Source organism: Dasypus novemcinctus, chromosome 18, assembly GCF_030445035.2.
Source record: "Dasypus novemcinctus isolate mDasNov1 chromosome 18, mDasNov1.1.hap2, whole genome shotgun sequence".
Lineage (NCBI taxonomy): Eukaryota > Metazoa > Chordata > Mammalia > Cingulata > Dasypodidae > Dasypus > Dasypus novemcinctus.
The window spans coordinates 72,596,185-72,622,107 of record NC_080690.1 but is presented as its reverse complement, the minus strand read 5'-3'; the positions used below and the strand labels follow the sequence as shown (position 1 = coordinate 72,622,107).

Sequence of the window (25,923 nt, the reverse complement as noted above, 5' to 3'; positions counted from 1 at the left end):
GGGTAGGAAACACGGGCCTGGGGGAGCACATTTAATCACGTGGGGAAACGCTTAAGCGGGGTGTAAAGCAGGACACGGTGAATTAAAGCTCGGGTGCGGCTCGGTGTGGGAAACTAAACCCCGAGACGGTGAGGGGGGGTGCCGGGAGCGGATAGGGTACATGGGAATCCCCTCTCTAGTTGACATACCGTTTATGTAATCTAAAGCTTCTTTTAAAATAATGATTTTTATTTTTTAAAAAGTGTGGGTTGTCTTATCCTGTTTCCCTAACAGGGAGCATACTTTTTTTTTTTTTCCCCCAAGTATCACAATGTTTATTGATCGATACAAGTATATAAAATCAGGGCATGAACATGACTTGATCAATTAAATAGACTTAATTTCAATGCTATAATAAGAGGGACCAATTCAGATTCTCACCATTTGTCTCACACCCACAAAAACCACTTCAAGGGCATTAACAATCTCTCAAAACCGATCAGTTTTGTGCAAGTAAACCGTGTGTCTTTTAAAAAGACTTTGTGCACCTGCCCAGGCTCAAGGATATTAAAATCTAGCACATAAAGCCCAATACTAGAGGTAGAAATACAGGCAATATACTATTACGGCAAAACCATCAATTACAATTAAGAATTTTTCTGTAACAACCAAATGGATAATCAAATATTGCAACAACTCAAGTATCACTGACCCAAGTGCATTTCTACAGTATTCAGTGTTGGTATTCAGGTTTCTAACTTAAAACAGCCTATAACTGGCAGCAAAGAAGGTCCTTGCCATAGCCTGCCTCTGCTCGAGACCTTATGATGTAATTATTGCACGCTGCTAATATACTATCTAAACATTAAAGATACTCCTAAAATATTTGATGGTAAACTATGATTAAGACATTACACTACCAAAAAACCTCATGCAGAAGGAAATCCTACTGACGTGCTTCTGCTTTAAATATTGTGAAAACATTCCTTTTGTTTTTGTTTTTGGTAATCAGGACGAGCATAAATCCATTAAAAAATAAGGTCAGTAATAAAGTAATAGAGTAAGGGCAGAATAAAGCAATAAAGATAAGAGGGCTACCGAGAGGTCAGAGTCCAGCCTGGAGGAAGCAGGCTGGGGAGCTGGGGACGCAGCAGCCTCGGGGGACACCCCGGCTGTGGAGAGGCAGAGCTGCCCGCTCCGAGGCCCCGGCGCCGGCAGGACCCGCTCGCTCATGGCGCGTCCCAGCCCCGGGCGCAGCCCCTGGCGCGGCCTCCTCGTCGTGGGTAAGCGAGCGCTGAGCTGGCTTCCGCGGCTGGGCGAGTGGCGCGGGGGGAGGCGCTCGCAACGCCCGGGGCAGGGCTTGGCGCGGGGGTGGGGGTGGGGGGACGGACCCAGGGGGGCTTTCGTGAGTTTAGGCCCCTGAGCAGAGCACCCACAGACACAGCACCTGTTTCCTCCACCCCCAGGGGAGATGAACTTGGGCCCCCTCCCCCACGCCAACCATTCCCGCGCCCCCTCCCCCGCAGCCCCGGGGTCTGCCCTGATCCCCTCGCCCACCCAGGCCGACCCCCTCACTGTCTCCTCCACGAGCCTGCGACCTCGCCAACACGCGGGACTCTCCCTTTTCCCCTGCGCCCGCGTGTGCCTGTCCTTGTCCTTACCGCGGGCAGAGGGTCCCGGCGGCTGCCCCTGCTGGTGGCATGTCCCCACCCACGCTGGCTTCCGCCCCTGGGAAATCGGGTGCGCGGCCACCGCACAGCCCCGCCTAGACAGGCTCGGAACCGCGTCTGCCTGCTGGGAAGTCAGCGGTGCCCGGGGCCGGGCCGGGCCCCTCGGCCTCAGCCCTCACTCTGGCAACCCAGAGTGGTCAGGGCTGGGAGGAGGGGAGCCTCGGGGCTGCCTGGAGACATCAGAGCTGAGAGCTGAGGAGTGAGTCAGTCACTGAGGATGTGGCTCTGGGAAGAAGGAACCAGGGATCCGTGTACCAGGAAAGGGGAACAGAATGTGCAAAAGTCTAGAGTTAGAGAGTGTGGTACACAAAGAGACTTGCATGTATGATGGGGGCACAGAGTGTCTTTTCATAAGTGAATGAATGAATGAATGAACGAAGGAACAAGGCAGTGCATGGGTGACTGGGTAGGATAGGTGCAGTACAAAAGGAGGTTCGATGAGCCCTAAGGACAAGTTCTTGCTGCCGTGCTAAGAGATTGAACTTTATCACAAAAGCACTGGGGAGCCATGGGAGGCCTTTGAGCAGGGAGGGCAAGTTTGGCTAAAGAAAAAAGATCCACCTGAAGTTCATGTGAGGATGGATTGAAGGAAGGATGAGCTAGGGCAAGCTGAAGAAAGAGTGGACCAGGGCAGGGGGCTGAGCGATGCGGAGGAGACGGGCGGGGACTCCTTTAGGAGCTAGAAACTCTTGGCTTGGTTGCCAGTGTCTCTGGGATCGTTCCCTGGACGGTGTCGGTCTCTTTTCTCTTTCGCAGCCGGCCTGCTGGCTTGTGGGAGCAGCCAGGCCTCCAGCCAACTCTCCATCAGCCCAGGCTCGCTCTTAGGACTCCTGGGAGAGGAGACCAGCCTGATGCTCGAGAATGCCCCCGAGGATGCTCTGGAATACAGCTGGCACCGGGGCCCAGACGACAAAGCAGAAAACATGATTATCAGCTACAGCCCTGCCTCCGCTTCCTGGAAGACCGGGCCTAAGTACACTGATCGGGAAAATGTGACCCGCATAGGCAGCCTGGTCATCCGCAAGACTGCACTGAATGACACGGGGGACTATACTGTGAGTGTCAAGGCCAGCAACGACACCCAGAAGGCAACCGGCTGGCTCGAGGTTCGAGGTGGGTTGGCTGGTCGCCCCATTTCCCAGCCCCGGGGACAGTCGGAGCTGAAGCCTTTGGGAGGGAATTCTCCCATCCCCATCCAGGTGCCATTGGGAGCCTTGGCAGGTGGTTGCCGAGCTTCCCCCACAGACTTGGGCCACTCACTACCTCCCAGGGCTCTGGCTTCATTGTGCAACAGTGTAATAGTTATCTTTGCTTGTAACAAAGAGCCACAAATTTAGCAGCTTAAAGCCAAAGTGTTATCTCACAGTTTCTGTGGGTCAGGACTACGAGCCTGACTTAGCTGAGTCTTCTGCTCTCGTTCCCATGCTGGCCACATCTGTTTCTTTCCGATTGCAGGACTGAGGGCACCAGCTTCCTCCTGGTTGTTGCTTGGAGGCCCTTGGCCAAGAGGCTGCTGCAGCTTCCTGCCACAGGCAGTTCACAACATGGCTGTTTGCTTTTCCAGGTTCAGCTAGAAAAGCTCACTCTCTCATCTGCTAAGGAAGTTTCTTTTTTTTTCTTTTTTAAAGATTGATTTATTTCTCACCCCCCTCGTTGTCTGTTCTCTGTGTCCCTTCACTGTGCGTTCTTCTGTGTCTCCTTGTCTTCTCTTTAGGTAGCTCCGGGAACTGATCCTGGGATCTTCGGGAGTGGGAGAGAGGCGATGATTCTCTTGAGCCACCTCAGCTCCCTCGTCTGCTGCATCTCTTATTGTCTCTCCTCTGTCTCTTTTTTGTTACAATCATCTTGCTGTGCCAGTTCTCCATGGGCCAGCATTCCTGCACAGGCCAGCATGCCGCATGGGCCAGCACTTCACGTGGGCCAGCTCTGTGCTCAGGCCACCTCTGTGCTCGGGCCAGATCACTGCATGGCCTAGCTTGACTTCACCAGGAGGGGCAGGGAATCAAACTCTGGACCTCCCATATGGTGGATGAGAGTCCAATTGCTTGAGCCACATCCGCTTCCCTAAGATAGTCTTATATAATGTAAGGGAACGATTGGAGTGAATCCTATCCCCTTTGCCATATTCCATAGGTTAGAAACAAGTCCTGGTTCCTCTTGCACTCAAGGGGATTTGCAGGTCCAATTCCAGCGGGCAGAGATCACGGGGCCATCTTGGAATTCTGCTACTATAGACAGCTCCTGGGGGCGCCCCAGGGCTAGGGGCAGAGAACATGGATTTTGAAAGCAGGGAGGGCTATTTTCACCTCTGTATATGCTGCGTGCCCCTGGGGGACTCTGTGACCCTCAATTTCCACATCTGTGGAATGGGAAAAATATCTACCACTGCAGTGCACTGTAAGGTTGGAGGGAGTATTTGTGAAAGTGGGTGGGCTCAGATAATGGGAACAGCTAGGATCGGTAGCCCAGACGCCACCTCGGGCTCTGCATTCTACCCCTGGCTCCTCTGATGGGAGTGTCCTGGTTTTCAGGTTCGGGAGAAACCATTAGGCCACATGCTTAATTCAAGAGCTCACCTTGATGGCAGCTGTCACCATGGCGATGGCTCAGCCCATCGGATGAGCTCAGATGAGTGCCGGCATTTCCTGCTGCCTACTTCCCTGACGCTGTCGGCTCCAGGGCTGGTTTCCTGCCAAGACCCTAGACCCCGTTTTGCAGTTCTTGACTTCTCTCTGACATGCCCCCCCTCCCCCCGCCAAAAGCCCCCTTGGAGAAGCACAGGCCTTGGAGGGGCAGGCAGCCTCTCTAATCCTCTCCTTCCTGCCTCACTCAGAGTTGGAACCAGACCCTGTCCTCTCGGTCAACACCAGCTCCGTAGCGGAGGACAAGGATTCCATAGAAGCCACCTGCCACACCAACGTCACCGGGGTCAAGTGGTTTCTGAACGCTGCACCAGTGTCCAGCAGTGACCAGCTGACGATTTCCCCAGATGGCAAGATCCTCATCCTCAAGAGGGTCGGCCGCCATGACGTGACGCTTCGCTGTGCGATAGAAAGTTTCTTGGGCGTTCCTCTGCAAAGCGAAACCGTCTTTTTCAACGTGGCCTGTGAGTGGTCTGGGCCCATGGACTAATGGCCACTGAGAGACCGAGTGAAGGCAGGATTGGGCTCAAGGTCTGGAGGGGTTGGGTGATAAGTGAGGCAGAGCTGGAGAGAGGAAAGGTCACGGGCTCCCAGTCAGCCCGGCCTGTGTTCGAATCCCAGCTCTGCCTCTCTTGCTCTGTGGACTTAGAAACTGAACTCGCTGCTCAGTGTTTGCTTGTTTGTTTCAGGAGGTACTGGGGGTTGAACCCAGGACCTCACACATGGGAGCAGGCACTCAACCACTTGAGCTACATCCACTCCCCCCTACTCAGTTTTAAAATCGGGATCCCTATCATACATCTCATATTGGACATGGTCAGTGGGGTCTGCTGGAGTCTGACCTGTGCATAAAGGAAGGCCGGTTTATAACCAACCGATTCTTAAATTGATATTCCATTTATTAAATATTCAAGGCTTTGTTTCCCCTAAGCTTTTAAATCCACCTCAGTGGTCTTTTCATTCTGCTCTTCTAAATTTAGTAAAACACACCTTCACTTTTTCTTGTGCTCAGATCGAACTGGTTCTATCTACTCTCTCAGTCCCATGGACAAATTAATTTTACATAGCGTACATTCTGTTTTCTCTGTCTCACTCCAATGGCCCACCAAGCTAGCGGCCTCTTCAACTCCCCCAAGAGGGCTGGTAAACCCAATAACTTGAACTTACAGATACAGTGGAACCCAGATTCTGTGAAACTTTCCAAAACTCTTCACAGACTTTATCGAGCTCTTTCGCATCTTTAACTGATAACCACAAATCTAAAATCAGTGTCACTTCTAAAATCAGAACCCCTCTCCTAGTCCACCCGACTCCTGACAGGGAGGCCGTGGGGAGGCTCTGGACTAAGCCAAGTTCTCCACGTGGCCCATTTCTGACCTCAGGGCAGCTGTGCATGGGCGCGAGGCTGCAGCTGTACGAGGCGATTCCTCCCGGGCAATGGGGAGCCTTGCTTCATCCTTTTGTAGGTCAGCAGGGCACTTGACCTCTAATCCTCTCCTCTGAGCCCCGATTTTCTCATCTATAAAATGGATCAGTAATGGAACTGACATGGGGGATTTGGTGGAACAGAGCAAGTCACATGCTTGGAACGGAGCCTGGTGCCCAGCGAGCTCGCTTTCACTCCACAGTAGCGCTTGGCGGTGGAAGATGTTGCTACCCTTGTCGTGGCTAGCAAGCACAGCTGCCTCCCCGGGGCTGGGTGCAGAGGTCAGCTCAGGGGGCACCTCCCGTTTGGGGCAGGACTACACGCTGCCAGAGCGAATGAGACGGGCTCTGAGCCACACACCCGAGGGGTCAGAAACCTAACTGGGCACTCGCCCTGTGTCCGCAGACGGGCCGGACAGCATGCAATTGCGGAGCAAGCCCACCGCCTTCCGCGAGGTCCTGTCAGCTGAGGTCGGCTCCCGGGTGGAGATGACGTGCGACGCCCTCTCCAAACCGGGGGTCCGTTACCGCTGGCTGCACAACGGCTCGTTCCTGAGTTCCGAGGCGCAGCTGACCTTCGCGAGCCTGGCCTGGGAGCACATGGGCAGCTACAGGTGCATCGTGGACAACCCCGCGGCCCAGCTGACCATGTACAAGGACGTCAGCATCCAGGTTCCGGGTAAGTGCGGCTCGCCTCGGGGTTGGCCCCTCCGCACCTGTGCCCGGGCTGTGCCACCCGACGCCCGTTGGGGGCGCCGTCCCCGCCTGGCCCTGCCGCGCTCCCGGGGCTGGCGAAACCCTCCCCGGCTCCCAAAGCCCGTCCTCTTGGGAAGCCGGCGGCGTCCCCAGGGGACAGCACTAGCCAGCAGGTATTGCGCTTTTGCCCTGTGCCAGCTGCCCTAACCATCTCCGTCACCTGCGTGGGGCGGCCGTGGCTGCCTGACCCCGGGGAGCTCACGCGTTTCGTTCAAGGGGCCAGGGGTACGCAGGGGTTCACACCAGGCAGCCTGACCCCAGAGCTGGCGCCCTCGGGGCCTGGAAAGACGCTGGGAAGGGAGTTGGCGGAGGGGCAGAGGGCTTTCGTGGTCACCGCAGTCAGAAGCTTGGCTGGGGGCGGGTGAATTTATGAACGGGGGGAGGCCTCTTAGTAAATGTCCACCGATCCGCTGCCCCAAGGGGGGCGCTGCCCACAGTCGGGGAGCAGGAGAGTGGGGTGGTCAAACCAGGGGCTCTGGACCCCAAGGTCCTGGGTTTGAAGCCCAGCTCTGCTGCAGCTTCACCTCTCTGGGCCTCAGTTTCCCCATCTGTAGGCCGGGAGGGCTGCTGCCAGGACCAAAGGAGACGCTGTGCAAAGAGGTGCCTGAGAAAAAGCCCCAGAAATTGTGCGAGAAGCCACTGCCTGGCGGCTCCCAGAGAAAGCTGCCAGCCGATGTGGGCTGGAAACATCTGATCAATTGCTCCACGCTATTTATTAAGCACTTACTGTGTGCCAGACAGGGATGACCCTCCAAGTCACATGCCTGCCCCCTCCACTGGGGTACGAGCTTCAGGGAGGCAGAGGCTGGGCGGGTTCTTTTCGCCCTTTGTCCTCAGTACCTAACACACCGCCTGGCACATAGTTGGTGCTCAACAAATAATTATGCACTGGGTTAATGACCCAGCCCTGTGTAGCCAGCACACACGCACAAGCTAATCTCCTTCCCCTCGCAAGGGTTTAGTCTTCCCCAGAGCACTCACCGCTACTTCAGTGTTAGCCACCTCTCTGCTGAATTTTCCATCAACCACCACCTAGCTAGAAAGTCAGCCTCCTGAGGGCAGGGTGTCTGGTACATAACAGGTGCTGAGAAATCTTGGAAGGATGGATTTGTGGGCAATTGAAAGAATGAATGAATGAAGCATGGTCCCAACCACCAGATGTCGTCTCTCCCTCCCCCAGAGGTCTTCCCAGATCCGCTGAAGAGCAGCTTCTCCATCTCGGGGTCCATAGTGGTGGTGTTGATCGTGCTCACAGTCCTGGGCAGTGTCTACCTCTGTGGAATGGTCATCTACGTCCTGATCAACCATCGCTCCAACAGGTGCCTGTCGTCCTGGGCCGAGGGTGGGGTGCTGGCTGGGGGCCGGGACTCAAGAGCCAGCACCACCTTGAGAAGGGGAAGCAGAGCCTGAGGGGAAGGGGCAAGCCAGGAACCAAGATTCCAGTCCCAAGGACCAGAGCCGGTGGGAGAGGAAGATTCAGAGTCAGACTTGCCTCTAAAGGGCAGCGGGGCTTCATCCAGTGACTTCTCTTCTCTTCAGTCCAATTTCTCCAGGTTTAAAAGGTGGATACTGAGGGCTGCCTAGAAGGGTATGTCAAGCATCCATGGTGTAGCTGGCACATAGAAGTCATTCATTGCCAAGTGAAGTGAGAGAACGGGCAGCCCTCAGAGACCAGCCAATAGTGTAGGAGGACGAAATTGGGTGGCAGGATCATTAAATTCTGGCTTCAGTCCCAGTTGGGCCCCAGCTGGCTCAGTGACCTTGGGCGGGTTACTTCTCTCAGTTCCTCCTCAGCCCCGTTTGTAGGATTTGAAGAGTCATGCCTGCCCTTGAGGGTGGTGGGATTAGAGACACACGTGTGCAGGATGAAGGGATTAGCCATGTTCCTGGCATGGAGGGCACCAGAGTTTTTCCATCTCAGCACTACTGGCCTTGGGGGGCACATCATTCTTTGTTGTGGGGTACTGTCCAGTGCATTGTAGAATCTTAGCAGTATCCTTGGCCTGTATACATTAGATGCCAGTAGCAGCCCTCCCCACCAGTTTTGACCACTCCAAGTGTCCCCAGATGTTGACAGAGTCCCCTGGGACAGCAATATCACCAGTTGAGAACCACTGGAGAAGATGTTAAAAATGGCAGTGAGGCTGCGATGGTTATAGAGTGGTGGTGATGTGATCATGCCGAGGATGCTGGTGCTGATTAGGATGGTGACAGCGGTGTGATGGTGTGATGATGGCAATGGTGATGCTGACGGCAGTGCTGGTGGTGATGATGAGATGGTGACAACAGCAACGCTCGTAATGACAATAATGGCAACAGTGGTGATGGTGGTGGTAATGATGATGGTGACGCTGACAGTGGTGATGATGGTAGTGATGGTGGTGATGCTGATGCTGACAGTGGTGATGATGGTGATGATAGTGGTGGTGGTGGTGGTGATGCTGACAGTGGTGATGGTGGTGATGGTGGCGATGGTGATGCTGACAGTGGTGGTGATGGTGGTGGTGATGGTGGTGGTGATGGTGGTGATGGTGATGCTGACAGTGGTGATAATGGTGGTGATGGTGGTGATGGTGACGCTGACAGTGGTGATAATGGTGGTGATGGTGGTGGTGATGGTGGCGATGGTGATGCTGACAGTGGTGATAATGGTGGTGATGGTGGTGGTGATGGTGGCAATGGTGATGCTGACAGTGGTGATGGTGGTGGTGATGGTGGTGATGGTGATGCTGACAGTGGTGATGGTGGTGGTGATGGTGGTGATGGTGACACTGACACTGGTGATAATGGTGGTGATGGTGGCGATGGTGACGCTGACAGTGGTGATAATGGTGGTGATGGTGGCAATGGTGATGCTGACAGTGGTGATGGTGGTGGTGATGGTGGCGATGGTGATGCTGACAGTGGTGGTGATGGTGGTGGTGATGGTGGTGGTGATGGTGGTGATGGTGATGCTGACAGTGGTGATGATGGTGATGATAGTGGTGGTGGCGATGGTGATGCTGACAGTGGTGATGGTGGTGATGGTGGCGATGGTGACGCTGACAGTGGTGCTGGTGGTGCTGGTGATGTTGACAGTGGTGATGGTGGTGGTGATGGTGGTGATGGTGATGCTGACACTGGTGATAATGGTGGTGATGGTGGCGATGGTGACGCTGACAGTGGTGATAATGGTGGTGATGGTGGTGGTGATGGTGGCAATGGCGATGCTGACACTGGTGGTGATGGTGGTGGTGATGTTGGTGATGGTGGTGATGGTGGCAATGGTGACGCTGACAGTGGTGATAATGGTGGTGATGGTGGCGATGGTGACGCTGACAGTGGTGATAATGGTGGTGATGGTGGTGATGGTGACGCTGACAATGGTGATGGTGGTGGTGATGGTGGTGATGGTGACACTGACACTGGTGATAATGGTGGTGATGGTGGCGATGGTGACGCTGACAGTGGTGATGGTGGTGGTGATAGTGGTGATGGTGACACTGACACTGGTGATAATGGTGGTGATGGTGGCGATGGTGACGCTGACAGTGGTGATGGTGGTGGTGATAGTGGTGATGGTGACACTGACACTGGTGATAATGGTGGTGATGGTGGCGATGGTGACGCTGACAGTGGTGATAATGGTGGTGATGGTGGCAATGGTGTCGCTGACAGTGGTGATAATGGTGGTGATGGTGGCAATGGCGATGCTGACAGTGGTGATGGTGGTGGTACTGGTTATTTTGGTGACGATGCTGGTGCTGGTGACGACGACAATAGTGACGTTTGTGATGCCGGTCATGGTGGTATAAAGGTTAAGTCCCAGATTCTTCCCCTTGTGCCCGAGGTCCCCCATGGGGAGGGCTTTGTATAAAGAGGCCAGACCCCCTCATCTCACTCTACCCAGCATTCTCCTGCATCCTGCCAGTTTCTTAGGGACCTGACATGTGATTTCTTCCTGGACTTCTCCCCGCAGGACAAACAGAGGTAGATCAATGTCCCTCTGAGACGTGGAGGATCACCAGATGGGCAGATAGGTAAGAGGGAGCGAGGAGCAGGGCTGAGAACCCCATAGGGATGGGCTAGGCTGGAAGGGGCCAAGGGGGGCCCATCCAGTCACACGAAGGTGGGGAGAGCAAGGCTCCTGGAGAAGCCTGGAGAACCCAATCAGAGCTGGCTGGTGGGATGCGGTCTGGGGTGGCTCAGACATAGATCTGTGAGCTCTGATTCCAAAGGCCTCTTTCTGCTCAGCTCCTGCACTTCCAACCTCTCTACTTCTTCAACTCAGTCCCATGGAATCATCAGAGATACTGCAACAGTGCCCCACTCAGCATTGCCAATGATGGAAACATAATGGGAAACCTGAAACAGCAAGCAGAGGTGGCTCAAATGGGGCACAGCACACATTGAGAGGGTTCTTAGAAACCACACTGGGGAAGGATGCTGCTGATACAGAAAATGCTCCCATCTCAATGTAAGGTTAGAAACCTGTGATGCAAAGTTGCATCTGATGGGCTCACAGTTATGTAAAAAATATAGGTAGACTGATAGGTAAAGTAGATAAAGATAAATATGATATGTACATATGTGTATGTATTTCCCACAGTTTCATGTGTATACACTTAGATATATACATGTGTACAAAAAAACTGGAACACATCAAATATTAACAGTGCTATGTCTCATTTTTATTTCCTGCTTTATACTTTACTGTATGCTCTAAAGATTTTTTTTCCTCATAAGGTACATATATTGTTTCCATAATAAGAAAAAATAAAGTTAAAACAGCCTGAAGTCAGTTCACACTCCATAATGCTACTTGTGGAACTTTTTCTGGGACTCTCTTCATGAATGTGCCCCCAAAACATCTAAGCAAATTTGTTTATTACAATGGCAGTTATTGGGGGGGGGGGGGAGAGGGGAGGAGGGAGGGAGGGAGGGAAAGAAAGGAAAAGGGAATGAAAGAAAAAAGTAGGAGGGAAAGAAGAAGGGAGGGGCAGAGGGAAAGAAAGAAGAAAGGAAAGAAAAGAGGACAGAGGGAGGGAGGGAGGGAGGAAGGAAGGAAGGAAGGAAGGAAGGAAGGAAGGAAGGAAGGAAGGAAGGAAGGAAGGAAGGAAGGAAGGAAGGAAGGAAGGAAGATATGTTACACTAAAATGGTTCAGGATTGTATGCCACATGCATGTCCAACACTAGGGGATGTGAACTGTCATCTCAGGGACATCAGTTATGCAGGGGCTGTGTGACATCCTGCCTACTTCTGACCAGTACCCTGATTTCTCTGGGGGTGACAGCCTGCCCTCGTGCTATGTAGTCCTGGTTGGAGGTACTTTCAGCTGTTTCCTACCCAGAAACCAAATGGAACCTAAGCTGAGCAAGGAGAACTTGACCTCTCACTGACTGTGAATCCAGGTGGGCAGGGCAGGACCCAGAGTACAGAGCAAAGGATTCTCCTCTCAGCAGGAGGCAGCTATGGGGCCTGGGGGGCCCGGAGATCTTCAACCACAAGGGGGTCTGAACCTTCTAACCTCCTGCCCTTCCCTCTCTGTGACCTACTGCCTGGTATGTCCCTACAAATTCCCTTCTGCCAGTGTCAGCCAATGTCAGCAGCTTAACTACTGAGGACCTCAGCTGAACAGTTATGCAACCAATAAACACCAGGTGTTGGGGAGAGTTCAATGATGTGGGAAAATGTAAGCACCATATTGAGTGGGAACAACAACAAAAAAGATGATTCCACTGTTGATTCCTGTATTAGTCAGCCAAAGGGATGCTGATGCAAAATACCAGAAATCGGTTAGTTCTTATAAAGGGTATTTATTTGGGGTAGGAGCTTACAGTTATCAGACCACAAAGCGTAAGTTACTTCCCTCACCAGACTCTATTGCCACATGTTGGAGCAGATGGCTGCTGACCTCTGCCAGGGTTCAGGCTTCCTGGGTTCCTCTCTTCCCAGGGCTTGTTTCTCTCTGGGCGCAGCTGCTCCACTCTCTCCAGAAGGCCAGTGCAGACTTTCAGGCAAATGGCTCGTCTCTTTCCTGGGCCTCTGCCGTGTCTAATGGAGCCTTCTCTCTGCTCCTCTGTGTGCTTACTTCTCAGGCTCCAACATTGAAAGTGCCAAACTCTGTTCTCTGCCATGTCTTTTCTCTGTAAGTCTCTGCCCACCAAGGGGGCAGGAATTGCAACATCCTACTGATGTGGCCCGATCATAGCCTTAATCATTATTTAATCACATAAAAGTGAAACCTCTGAATCCAATCCAATCTAATATGCCCAGAGGGATGGACCAGTTCACAAACATAAACCAATATCTATTTTTGGAATTCATAAATAATACCAAACTGCTAAAATTCCAAAACACAATTTCCCAGCAGCTCTTTAGAAATATTTGATCATTTGGGTTGAATTGAAGGGGCAGCCTCTTTTTGTGGACCTGTCAGTGCAACAGCAGGTGGTCAGCATTATGGATGCTGCAGCAAACCTGCCCAGGTTCAGCCCTGGCTCCCCCTACATGTTGTCAGGCAAAGCAGACGATCTTTCTATCCTCCGCTGCTTCATTTTCCTGGGTTGAGAGGAAATTCTCCATTGTGTTTCTTTTGGCAGCTTTTGTTCAGACTATCTTTTCAAGGATGTTTGCAAGGCAAACCACCTTAGAAGTTAAAGATAGGGTCTCCCTCCAATGCAGGTGGCAGAGTTGTTTCCTGACTAGAGAGTAAAATCATCTTTCTCAGGGGCAGTTGTTGGGCAGGTTTACCAGAAGTCCCTTTCAAAGATAGAGAGACTCCCAAGCTCAGGTTCCCCACTGTGGCTAAACCACAGGGTGCACAGTGTCCATCTCCACAGCCACTTCCCCTTTGGGACTTGGGGGCACAGGGGAACAAAAGAAGCTCCTGCTGCCTGCCATGCAGAGAGTAATAGACTTTCATAGATTTGGTCAGTAAGGGGACAAGTCAAATGGATTCAGACATTGTGGTCAGCCAGCTAGAAGCTGCAGTAGTTGCTGCTCTTAGGAATTGTTTGACTCTTTGACACCCACCCCCAGAGGATTGTTGGGAAGAAGCAGTGAGCAAATTCTCATGAGGCAGCCAGAGCAGTGCTAGGCACAAGGCAAGCCCTCAGTAAAGTGAGCCTCTCTGTCTCCCAGACTAAGACCACTTTCCCTTTTGTGGCCTGGAAGCCAATCCTTTAAATTAGCATCTCTCACCCCTCTTCATTTGAGCTCTTTACGGCCTTACAGCATCCTACCACATTGCATTTATGGTGAGATATTCAATGCACAGAACAGCTGGCCCTCGGGAAAGCATCTAGTGATGCCTTTAGCTGCTTCTCATAAGTTTTGACACGTAGTGTTTTTGTTCCAGTCTAGTTTTAAGAATTTTCTCATTTTAATTATTTCTTCTTTGACCATGAAACTTAAAAGTGCAGATATTTTTCACTTAATCAGAAAAAAGGAGAAATGTGTTTCTGTAAAGTTTTGCTATTGAATCCCAACTTAATTTTAACCTAATTTCTAACTATATGGGCATTGTATACATAGAGAAGTAATGTTTTTCCTGAATGTCAAACTTAGGTTATTACTCAGGAAACTGAGGGTGAGCCCGCAGTTTGGGGAGTCAGTTTGCCCTAATTAGAATCCCAGCTGAGGCAGGCGAGATTAGGAATCAGTAGATGGATCTGGAACCTGGCAGAAAAACCGCTACCATTAAACCCACGTGGCCACAAGAGGAATGCTGGAAGAACCTTGCAAGAAACTCCAGTCAGACCAGGATTTCCTCTGGAAGCCAGAGAAAGCCCTGATATTCTCCAGGGGCCTTATCATTGGGCCCTCCTGGGGGATTGATGGATGGGATAACCAATCAAAACAGCAAACAACTGGGACTCCGCCCCTGACATTAGTAAAGGGGCAGAGTAATTAATGGCTTAAAAAGCAAGTGCAAAATCCAAATGGCCCCTGTTCTTGCCTTTTCCCTCTGCCTGAAACAACATGCAAATAAACCTGGGCATTTGTAATCTGTAATCGGGAATTGTAGCCTGTAAATCAGCCATCTTTATCTCTTTTCAGCCCTTTCCTCTCTACCTGGGACCCATGATATGCTGTTTTCTCCCATTTCTCTTCCTTCCCTTCCTTACTAAATTAGTGGCCTAACTAAACTGGCTTACACTTAAAATTCATTTTCTGTGGCTTAGCCAAGAACCTGGAGAATCCGGCAATACAGCTTCTCTATAAGTGCATGACCCTGGCCTTGGGCAAACTCCTGAACCTCTCAAAGCTACAAGGACCATTTCTTTAAAGTGGGGATAATGATTAAGTGGCTATTATTTGTAGAACTAATCAGCTATAGAAATTCTTGTTTCCCTTGAATGTCTATCAGGTCTGTGCATAGGAGTGAGTATCCCAGGTTGATGGGTCTGCACTTTGTACAAGGAGGTTTCACTTCTTTGAGAACACTTTGTGTAAAGTCAATGGCACTTTTTATTACTTCAAAAAATTTTAATTTCCTTTTTTTTCCACTGAAGGTAAATTTATATACATCCCTCACACCCATACAATTCAATGAGTTTTTATAAATGCATACACCTATCCCAATAAAGATATAGAACATTTTTAGCTCCCCAGAAAATTCTTTTTTTTTTTTAAAGATTTATTTATTTATTTCTCTCCCCTCCCCCACCCCACCCGGGTTGTCTGTTATCTGTGTCTATTTGCTGCGTCTTGTTTCTTTGTCCACTTCTGTTGTCAGCGGCATGGGAATCTGTGTCTCTTTTTGTTGAGTCATCTTGTCATCTTGCTGTGTCAGCTCTCCGTGTGGGTGGAGCCATTCTTAGGCAGGCTGCACTTTCTTTCATGCTGGGCGGCTCTCCTTATGGGGCGCACTCCTTGAGCGTGGGGCTCCCCTAGGCGGGGGACACCCCTTTGTGGCAGGGCACTCCTTGCGCACATCAGCACTGCGCATGGGCCAACTCCACACGGGTCAAGGAGGCCCGGGGTTTGAACCGTGGACCTCCCATGTGGTAGATGGATGTCCTAACCACTGGGCCAAGTCCGTTTCCCGAAAATCCTTGATGGAGAAAAAAATTGTATTGGATGAGGCACTAAAATTTCCTGAAATATGAACCTCTGTGCATTTATAATGGCATCAAAAATATTAAATACCAGGAACAATTTTAACAAAACACATGAAATACGTTTCCACTGAAAAATGCAGACCACTATTGAGAGAAATTAAAAGAAGACCCAAATGCATGAGGAAATATCCCATGGTCATAAATCAGAAGTCACAATGCTGTTTTGTTTTGTTTTGCTTTTAAGATTTATTTTATTTATTTCTCTCCCCTTCCCCCCTTGTCTGCTCTCTGTGTCCATTCCTTGTGTGTTCTTCTGCATCTACTTGCATTATCTAGTAGAACTAGGAAACTGCATCTCTCATGGGTTAGGAGGCCCTGGGGATCGAACCCTGGACCCTCCAAGTGGTAGATGGATGCTCTGTCAGTTGAGCCACATCCACTTCCCCACAATATTGTTAAGATGTCAGTTTTCTCCATAAAGTAATCCCAGTCAAAATTCCAACATTCCAATAGACTTTATATATATATATATATAATATGTAATATATATATAAACTAATTAACAAGTTGATTCTAAAATTTGTATGGAAATATAAATGGCCAAGGATGAGCAATCTTTTAAAAGAAAAAAGTTGGAGAACTCTTAGACGTTTGAGCTACAGTAATCAAAAGAGTGTTGTATGGAGTAGAATAGAGTTCATAAATAGACCCACACAGGTATGGTCAATTGCTCTGCTGTAATCCTTTCTTTCCTTGTTGGGTGCTGTAAGTGAAGTTTTGGATCCTGTTTCTTTCCTCAGGTGACCGTGGGATCATTTGGGAATATTTCTCCCTCGGTTCAGCTTTAGAGGAGGGAGACCTCGAGCTGCTGCTTTACTCTCCACCCAGAAGGCCACCCCTGACCTCAGCCTTTACAGACAGACTTAGAGGAAGGCTTGATGGGAGGGCAAGGACTGGGAAGTGAATCATCAGGGCAGTTTAGGGAACTGAAAACTGTTTGGGAAGACTGGAAGTGTGGGTGGGTCGGGGCGAGGCAGGAAGAGGGGGCGGGTCAGGTCCCAAGGAGCCTCTTCCGCATCAGGGAGCCACAGATGGGCATGAACAGGGCAGAGAAGTCTGTGTGTCCAAATGACTCCGCTCTTGCCCATGTGTAAGCTGAGTAGCCTAGGAAGAGCCTGGAGACCTAGAAGTAAAAGGGTGGAGGTGGGAGAGCCTGGACACCTAAAGGCAAAAGGGTGGGGGGAGGATGAGGCTGAAGAGGTGGGCAGAGTTCAGACAGAATGGACCTGATTGTAAGACTGAGGCCCCTTCCCAGGAAGCTGGGAAAGCAGTGATTGTACTGACACAGAATTATTTGTAAGCAAGTGGCGAATGCCTGAGTTTCTGGGCTTGGAGAAATTTCCAGCAGGACCTTTCTGCTGAAAGTGCAGGGATCCAGCACCTGCTCAGCATGCACCTCATGCTAGGAGCTCTGATAGGTTTTTGCTCCTGGAACTCTCACCACAGCTTTGCAGGTAGCATTAGGGAAATCAGAGATACTTGTTCATTAGCAGATGCCCAGACCTCATCAGCCCTCCCTTCCTCTGGGGAAGTCACAAACACTAAGTGGTCATGCCTTCCGCTACCCCCATGTCCTGTTGTATTGTGTGCCATTCTACAACCTGGGGGGAAGGTTGAGTCTAACCCACTTACTGGGGAATGTCGAGCTGCCATCTGCCCATGCCAGCCTGGCGCAGTTTTGGCCACCCCAGGAGGCCAGCTGTGGTGGGACTTCTTCCCCTGTCTTTCGGACTCTTGTGCTGTGTAAGTGACAAGGAGATTATTTGCCCTTTCTGAACTCTTTATTCTGGGCAAGTAATAAAGGGATAGTTTGCTGAAAGTTTCTGTTGTGCCCTTGTAGAAACTTGTTCCACAGTTAGAGCTTCCAATCCCTGTAAGAAAGAAATCTTCTGGAAGAAAATAAGGCTCACCCGATTGTAGAGAAGAAAAAAATTTATTCTCAATCTTGCAGGAAGGGGTGCACAACCAGAAAACATGGCTGGTGCCCCAAACAAAGAAAAATGACACAATTTATACCCCTAAGCCTAGCAAGAAAGCCCTTCCTTTGTTTCTCCATAGATTGGATACTTCAGAAGTTACAACCTATCTGAGAAGATCTAACTTTCCCCAGCAAAAGTTTGTGATTAGCTGCTTCCCCCATCACATTCCAACCATTTTAGTTTTTACCTGCTTCCCTTTGCCAAATAAGGAATGGAATTTAGTGCTGAATTGGTATTGACTTAGCTTTCTTGGTCATCTTTTTTACTGCCTATAGGACTGCCTTAAGCTGGTTTCCTTTGTTGCTGTTTAACCCAGGAGTGGGAGACTGAGGCGGTAGGCTGCCAGGTTACATTAATCAATATTTTCTTCCTTTTTGTGAAAGCTAAACTAATCTTTGTTTCTTACAATTGCTCCTCTTCCTTTTAAATTCTTTTTAGTTTTCACATTTCCGTTCTTCAAATTTTCTAAGTGCTATCTCACACTCTTCATCATAAGAATCTCCTTCTTTAAGGGGGTACAAATTGTTTTGCCTACACTGTATGGGCCTTTGTTTGGTTAGGGCAGTTTCAATGAGTCTTTGAACTAGCCCTCGGGCACATGGAATGATCCAGTATCCGCCTGTGGTAGGCACCCTAGCTGAGATAATGAGGGAAGATAAGATGGACAGTGCAACCCCTTTCCATTTTCCAAACCAATTTTCAAGCCATCCTGTGAGTGAATTACTAATTCCAGAATTCTCTGCTAATTCCTCAGATAGGGCTGCTAGGCCTTGTAAAGCTTTAGTGATAGTTCCGTCAGGGGCAGTGTTATTGGGGATGATGTACAGCAACCATCTCCAATCATAACACAGACTCCCCCTTTCTCAGCTAGCATTATATCTAAGGCTGTTCTATTTTCCCATGCCATTGTGCTAGTAGCATCTAATTGTTCTGCAATTCCCTTAACTGCATTCCTGGTGTAATTAATAAATCTCTGTTGTTGATTATAATAAATACAATTAATCCAGGCTACATTTTTATTAATGGTGACCCACCAGAACAAGAATGACTCAAACCCAGCTGCTACCTGATTTCTAGCCTTAAATTCATCTGGGACTCCTCAGGAACTCCTATATTGTCTAAATAGATCTGCTCATCAAAAGAACCAAGTAAACTTCTTTTCTCTCTCCCTCCCTGGGATGATATTCTCGCTTCTTTTTCCTATGTGAAGGTGAATGGGATAGCCAGTTGGACCAGAGCACAGGTTCTGCCCCACCTCTCAGGCAGTATTGGTGGGAGAACACCCTTCCACAGGACCACCACAGGTCTGCTCGAGGTCTGACCAAACTGGAGAAATTGTCAGCTCTATCACTGCTTACATTCCACACTTGTGTACACGAGGCCATAGTTCCAAGGTCCTGGAATCTTTCCCCTGTTTAGAGAGACAAGCAGAGTGATTCCCTGGGCCCAGACGGGAGGCAGGTATGGCCTTGAGGTTTCCATTTTTGACTGATGGGAAGAGAGGGGACAATGTACTACAATTTTCACCAGGAGTAGCATTTTGAAAGAGGAGTATCATGCACTTAAACTCCTTTTCATGCTTTTCCATGCCTAGCAGAAAGGGTACAATATGAGCTGTGGGCCAGCCTGCTGTGCAAGCATAACAGTGGCACAAGTGTAACAATTTCTTTTGTTTAGTAATTGGACTGTATAGTTGATCCATTCTACCCAGGCTTTTGTGTCCCCATATCCTATCTCTATTTCTATGGTTTGCTTTATTTTTCTTTTTTAAGATTTATTTATTTATTTATTTCTCTCCCCTTCCCCCTCACCCCGGTTGTCTGCCCCGGTTGTTTGTTCTCTGTGTCTACTTGCTGCATCTTCTTTTGTCCACTTTTGTTGTCAGTGACACGGTTTTGCTGCATCATCTTGTTGTGTCATTTCTCCGTGTGGGGGGTGCCATTCTTAGGCAGACTGCACTTTCTTTTGCACTGGGCAGCTCTCCTTACGGGGTGCACTCCTTGCGCATGGGGCGGCTCTCCTTATGGGGTACACTCCTTGTGCATGGGGCTCCCCTACGTGGGGGACACCCCTGCGTGGCACAGCACTCCTGTTGTAGACAGATGCCCTAACCACTGGGCCAAGTCCGCCACCTCTATGGTTTGCTTTAAATCTTCTGCCTTAAGTATCCTAACTGCTTTGGGATCATTTTGAATTGGGGGACTGGCCTTTTGTGGGTTTTCCTGTGGTATTTCTGAAGGGTTAGCTGGAGAGGGCATTGCTGATGTCATATCTACAGGGGGAGGAAGGACTCGGATACGGAACCTCCCCAGAGGATCTTTACCTGAAACATCTGCTCCCATTGCATATACTCTATCAACTACGTGGCCCCTGGTGCTGCTCCCAGTTTCTAATTTGTCTGCTTTCTTAATAATTATTACTACTGGATTGCACTGAAGACTTTTGCAGTCTGGTGGGGTATTACCTTTATAGAAGGTTATCTTACCCTTTAATGACCTTGAACTTGGTGAGACCCATCCCATATTCACAGTCCATCCCTTATACTGGGTAGTCCACCATACATCATCCCAGGAGGGGCAAAGGGGGGCTCGACTGTAACCATTCCCCACTGGCTCTGGGCATAGGTATTCATTTTTCCCATTCAACCATCACTGGTGCTCTAAATTCCCACAGTCTATTATTTGGCAGGCATCAAACTGCACCATCTGGGACTCTAGACCTTCAGTCACATTTATAACTAATTTGATGGGGCTAGTTGCTTCTCAGGTTTGAAACATCAGGGCTAGTAAGATTATTTTCACCTGTAACTTAGGGTGTGAATTTCAACTTTGGTATTCTGATAGGACTAGGGCCATTGTTGACTAGGACAATACACAGCTCAACCCCCTCCCCCCCAGTTATTGTTTTTTTTTTTTCAGTGTGATCTTTAAGGGATCTGGGGCTGAAATTATTGGTTTTTTTTTTTCAGTGTGATCTTTAAGGGATCTGGGGCTGAAATTATTGTTTTTTTTTTCAGTGTGATCTTTAAGGGATCTGGGGCTGAAATTATTTTCCAAGACTCAGACGAAACTGTTGGGTACTTATCGTCCAGTTCAGGTACTAGTCCTTTCACTCGAGTGTAATGAGTCCAGGCTCTTTCTGCCATTCGGACTGCTGTTTCAGTTGTCAGCAAGACTTGATAAGGTCCTTCCCAGGTCGGTTGGAGTTTGGACTCTTTCCACGACTTGATTAGGACCCAGTTGCCAGGTCAGTTTGTGGACAGCAAATTCAAGAGGCAGAGTCTGAGCCAGCAAACCCCCATGTCTTAGTGATGTGGGCTATGGGTGGGAGGCTGATCATCCCTTTGTAAGATAACCTAAGCAGTCTGAGCCCTGACTTGTGAATGTGGGACGGTAAGAGGCTGCAGTCCTGCCCTTGGTGACCATGGCAATGACTCCAGTCCCAGAGAAACAGTTTAGCAATGCAAACTCTATAAACTTTAAATATTCAGGGAAAATGCAAACCTAAAGTGCTAAAAGCTTATCTAGAATGTATGGAGTCCATGCTAAAAACTTACCTAAGATGTAGAAGATATATGCTAATTCAAACCTATTGAGAACTGAAACAAAACAATGATTTGGCCCTTCCTCTCTGTATAAAGGGAACTCAAAATTCTTGTTTGGGGCTCAGGTTTGAAACAGAAAGCTCCCAAGTCTGGCTGGCCATCAACAAACCATTTTTCCTTCTCAAAATCATTCCTGAGTCCTGGCCTTTCTATATGCAAATAATTGAACCTCTCTCAACTTCTACAACATTAGGGATGACAAAGTAGAAGACAAGGCCAGTATATAATTTTGAAGAAAGAGATCCTTCAACTCAAAGGAGGGGAGTTCTCCAGACTGCCCAGGGAAGGGCAGACCAAAAAGCATTTCATAAGGAGAAATTCCCACTTCCCTCCTAGGGGCAGCTTGGATTCTTAACAGAGCTATAGGTAAACATTTAACCAATGGTAATTTGGTTTCTAAGACCAACTTAGAGAGATTTTTATTTTTTAAGGTTTGGTTCACTCTTTCCACTTTCCCTGAGGATGGCAGGTGCCAGGATGTACAGAAGTTTCATGTGACACCTAGACCCTGCATAATATTTTGCGACACTCTGGATGTAAAGTGACTGCCATTGTCTGAAATCTCTGTTTTCTACTAACCCGTATTGGGGAATGATTTGTTCAAGGATGATTTTTGAAGTCCCTGATGCTGTAGCTGAAGCAAGAGGGTATGCTTCTACCCACCCTGTCAGGTGATCCACAATAACCAGAACATACTTCAGTTGACCTACAGGGGGCATTTCAGTATGATCAACCTGAGTGCTCTGGAATGGTCTGAGGTCAGGCTCCCTCCTCCCTGGCACTTGCTTTCTTAAAACTTTCTTATTAACTTTCTGACAGATTATGCACCATTCCCTTACTTGTTTGGCTATAGTATAAAGGCCCCTACACCCAAAATGCTTGAGGACCAGGTCACACATGGCCTGTACTCCCCAGCGACTCCCTTGGTGTAAAACTGCTAGTACTTCCCTCATTATTTGCTTATTTAACATTTACTGGGCCATCTGGGAGGAGCCACTCCCTTGGCTATCTAAGGTTGCCCCCAGTTGCTCTAGTTCTTTTACTTCCTTTTCAGGGAATACAGGGATTCCAATTTCTTTGGGGATGGAGGGTATCAGGACCATCAGTTCCAGAGGGGAAGAGAGGGAAGCCTCTTTGGCCTTCTCATCAGCCAATCTGTTGCCTTTTGCTTCAAAATTATGTTATTTCTGATGCCCATTAATATGTACCACGATATTTCCCTTGGTAAGAGCAGACTGGCTAACACTTGTTTTACCAGTTCCACATGGGCTAATTCCTTCCCTCTGCTATTCATCAATCCCCTTTCTTCCCAAAATTTTCCAAAGATGTGGACCACGCCAAAGGCATATTTAGAATCTGTGTAGACTGTACCATCTTTTTCCTCGAACAATTTAAGGGCTTAATTCAATGCACACAGCTCACAAGTTTGAGCTGACCAATCATTGGGCATTCGGCCAGCTTCTTTCACCTCACAAGTTAGTCTATTAACAACAGTATAGCCATTGTGCCTTTTTCCTTCCAGGACTCTAGAAGACCCATCTGTGAACAATTTTTCCCCCAAATGTAAGGGAAGGTCCCCTAGGTAAGGCCGGACTCGGGTTTGGTGTTGAATTAAGTCTAAACGATCATGTTCAGGAATTTCTAACTGGTTGGAACCTTCCCAGAGGAAAGAAGCTGGGTTCAGACTATGGTCAATTGCCAGTATTAAATCATCTTTTTCCATTAGAATTGCCTTATATTTTAGAATTCAGAAATCTGTTAACCATCTTCCTGCTTTTTGAGACAAAATAGTCCTGACCTGATGAGGGGTGCTGACAACTAAGGCCCCTCCAAAGGTCAGTGTCCTGCTTTCTTCTACTAAGAGAGCAGTTGCTGCCACGGCCTGAGCACACCCTGGCCATCCCCTGGTGACAGAGTCCAGGATTCTGGAAAGGAGGGCCACAGGCTTCCTTTGGTCTCCCCAGATCTGGGTTAGGACTCCCAAAGCTTCCCCCTTATCTATTGTAACAAGCAGATGGAAAAGTTTTTCAAGGGAAGGGAGGACTAGAACAGGGGCTTGCACCAATGCCCGTTTGAGACCCTCTAAGACCTTTACTTCCTCTGCCTTCCATTCTAATTTGTCAGGCTCCTCCTCCAACAGTTTTTGGTATAACCCCTTGGTTTGGGATGCATAAGAATCTATCCATAATTTACAATATCCTACCAGTCCCAAAAATCTTCCTAGTTCTCTTTTTGTCCAGGGAAGAGGAAATTCAGTAATTGCTTGAATGTTTTCTGAATTTATCTTCCTCCTTCCCTTGCTAATGAGATCACCCAGGTATTTTATTTCCTTTTCTACAAATTGTAGTTTACTTTTTGACACTCTTAGCCCTTAATCTCCCAGGAAATTCAATAAGCTGTTTGTAGTTCGGACCACTATCTGCCTTTCTTCACCTGATAAAAGCATATCATCTACATATTATAAAAGGGAAATTTCAGATAGGACTGCAAATTTCTCCAATACTTTTTCAGTTCCTGCCCAAAGAGGTTGGGGGATTCTGTGAAGCCTTGGGGTAAAACTGTCCACCTACAGGGCTGTTTTCTTCCTGTAGAGGATCCTCCCTCTCAAAGGCAAATAAGTCTCTACTCTCTGGATCAAGGGGACAGGTTCAAAAGGCATCCTTTAGATCTATTACACTAAACCATTTATGATGGCAGGGGATCTTACTAAGGGGAGTGTATGGATTTGGGACTACTGGGTGTTGAACATGAATGATTTGATTAATGGCCCTTAGATCCTGTACCAACCTCCAACTTCTGAATGGGCAAGATAGGAGAATTGAAGGGAGACATGCAGGGCTCCAAGAGTCCATCCTGAAGGAGGCCTTCGATGATGGGTTGAAGTCCCTACCTCCCCTTAAGTGGAACGGGATGTTGTCTTCAACAAATAATTTCCCCTTCCTTTTTTAATTTGATTTTAATAAGGGGTACCTGCAAATCCCCTCTATTCCCTTCTCTCATCCACACTTCCTCTCTGATATCTTTTTCATCTTCTTCAGTGAGCATGGCTAAGACTACCTCTATCTGCCCATTGCTTACTTCCAAATCCAAACCCATGAATGCTATTAAGTCCCTTCCCAACAAATTACTCCCAACAAAGGGCTTACAATTTAATTGTCTTCCCAACAAGTATTAGTGGGAGAAAGAATGGGGACCTCAAAATCTTCTCCTTTTACCCCTGAGACTGTAAGGGAACTGCCAGAGAGTTTGCTTCCTCTGGGAAGATAAGTCACAGAGGATGGGGCTGCACCAGTGTCCACTAGAAATGTAATTTCTTCCTGATATGGGCCAACCATTAGATTTACTAAAGGCTCCTGGTGGGCTTCAGAAGTGAGGAGCCTCAGACCCCCTAATCCTCAAAATTCATGGGTGGGATTACCCGGACTCTCTTTCTTTAAACTCAGGCATTCCCTTTTGAAATGACCAGGCCTCCCACAGTGATAGCACCCTGCAGAGCCTTTCATTCTCCTTGTCCCATTTTCTAAATAAGCCCATTTTGCATCTTTATCTCACCTCTGCCTGTTCTCTCCCCTACTCCTCTCCAACCGTTTCCTAACCTTTTGAGAAACTGCTTATCACAACCTTTGCTTTCTGTTTCTGCTTTTCCTCTTCTCTCCTTGAAAACACTTTCTGGGACTCTCTCAATAACTCTTCCAATGGCTTATCCATCCATCCTTCTATTTTCCGAATCTTCTTCTGAATGTCAGGCCAAGACCCTTTCACATAGCTGACTTTTAACATTCCCTGAGCCACAGGATCATCAGGGTCCATCCCTGAATATTTTTTCGCTTGGTCCATCAATCATTGCAGGTAAGCAGAGGGAGTTTCATCCTCCTGGGCTACTTCAATGGCCTTATTCAAGTTTTGAGATTTGGGTACAGCCAATCTGATCCCCTGTAGAATGAGGTCTCTAAGATCTTTCATTTGTGCTCTGTCCCCCAGGTCGTTATTATCCCAATTAGGGTCCGTGTTTGGGAACTTCTGTTCTGCTGCCATTACCCCCGTCCAGGTGGATGCTGCCTTTCCCACTCCTTCATAGCTGCCCTCCGCACCGTTCCTCTTTCTTCTCCCATAAAGAGGATATTCATATGGACATAAATTCAGGCCATGTGTATAAACTAGGACCTAGGAATTGATCTACTTGTTCAGCCAGCCCCACTGGATCTTCCATTAGAGATTTCATCTCCTTTTTGAAGTTCCTTACTTCCGTACTTGTCAGTGGGCCATTTACATAGCCAATCTCCCCTGGCCCCATGGGTACTTCTCTCAGTGGATACAAAGGCTCAGTGGAGTTTTGTTCTTTCACTCTCTTCTCCTCAGGTGCTCTGGGGAGTGGGAAATTTTGTGTATCTTTCTTACACTGTTCCAATTCTTTCCTCGGCTGTTGGTGGGTTGTAACCAGTAGGGCTGTTGGCCCCACTTGATTTTCCGGTTTCCCAGGGTTTACAATGGGTTCTATCGGGCCCTCCAAATCTAACAGCCCTTCTCCTGGGAGGGGAGGGGGAACATAAGGAGGAGGGAGATTAGACAGGGGTCCCAGGGTTTAGTTTCTACAGCTTTTCTTTTTGCAGCCTTAGTCTCTCCAAGCTTAGTCTCAGGGTCTAGATTTTCAGCTTTCATAGGATAGAAAGTGGCCCCCTTTCCCTTTAACCAGCACACGGCAT

General features: G+C 48.7%; 1 protein-coding gene across 1 annotated transcript; it reads left to right on the top strand.

Moving 5' to 3' along the window:
- The first annotated feature begins 1,082 nt into the window (after positions 1–1,082).
- Positions 1,083–11,347, top strand: CEACAM18 (CEA cell adhesion molecule 18). The gene is made up of 7 exons (XM_058280716.2): positions 1,083–1,262; positions 2,466–2,822; positions 4,543–4,815; positions 6,183–6,455; positions 7,713–7,851; positions 10,491–10,551; positions 10,766–11,347. The coding sequence occupies exons 1-6, from the start codon at positions 1,211–1,213 to the stop codon at positions 10,519–10,521; spliced, it is 1,125 nt and encodes a 374-aa protein (XP_058136699.1). The 5' UTR covers positions 1,083–1,210; the 3' UTR covers positions 10,522–10,551; positions 10,766–11,347.
- The last annotated feature ends 14,576 nt before the right edge of the window (positions 11,348–25,923 follow it).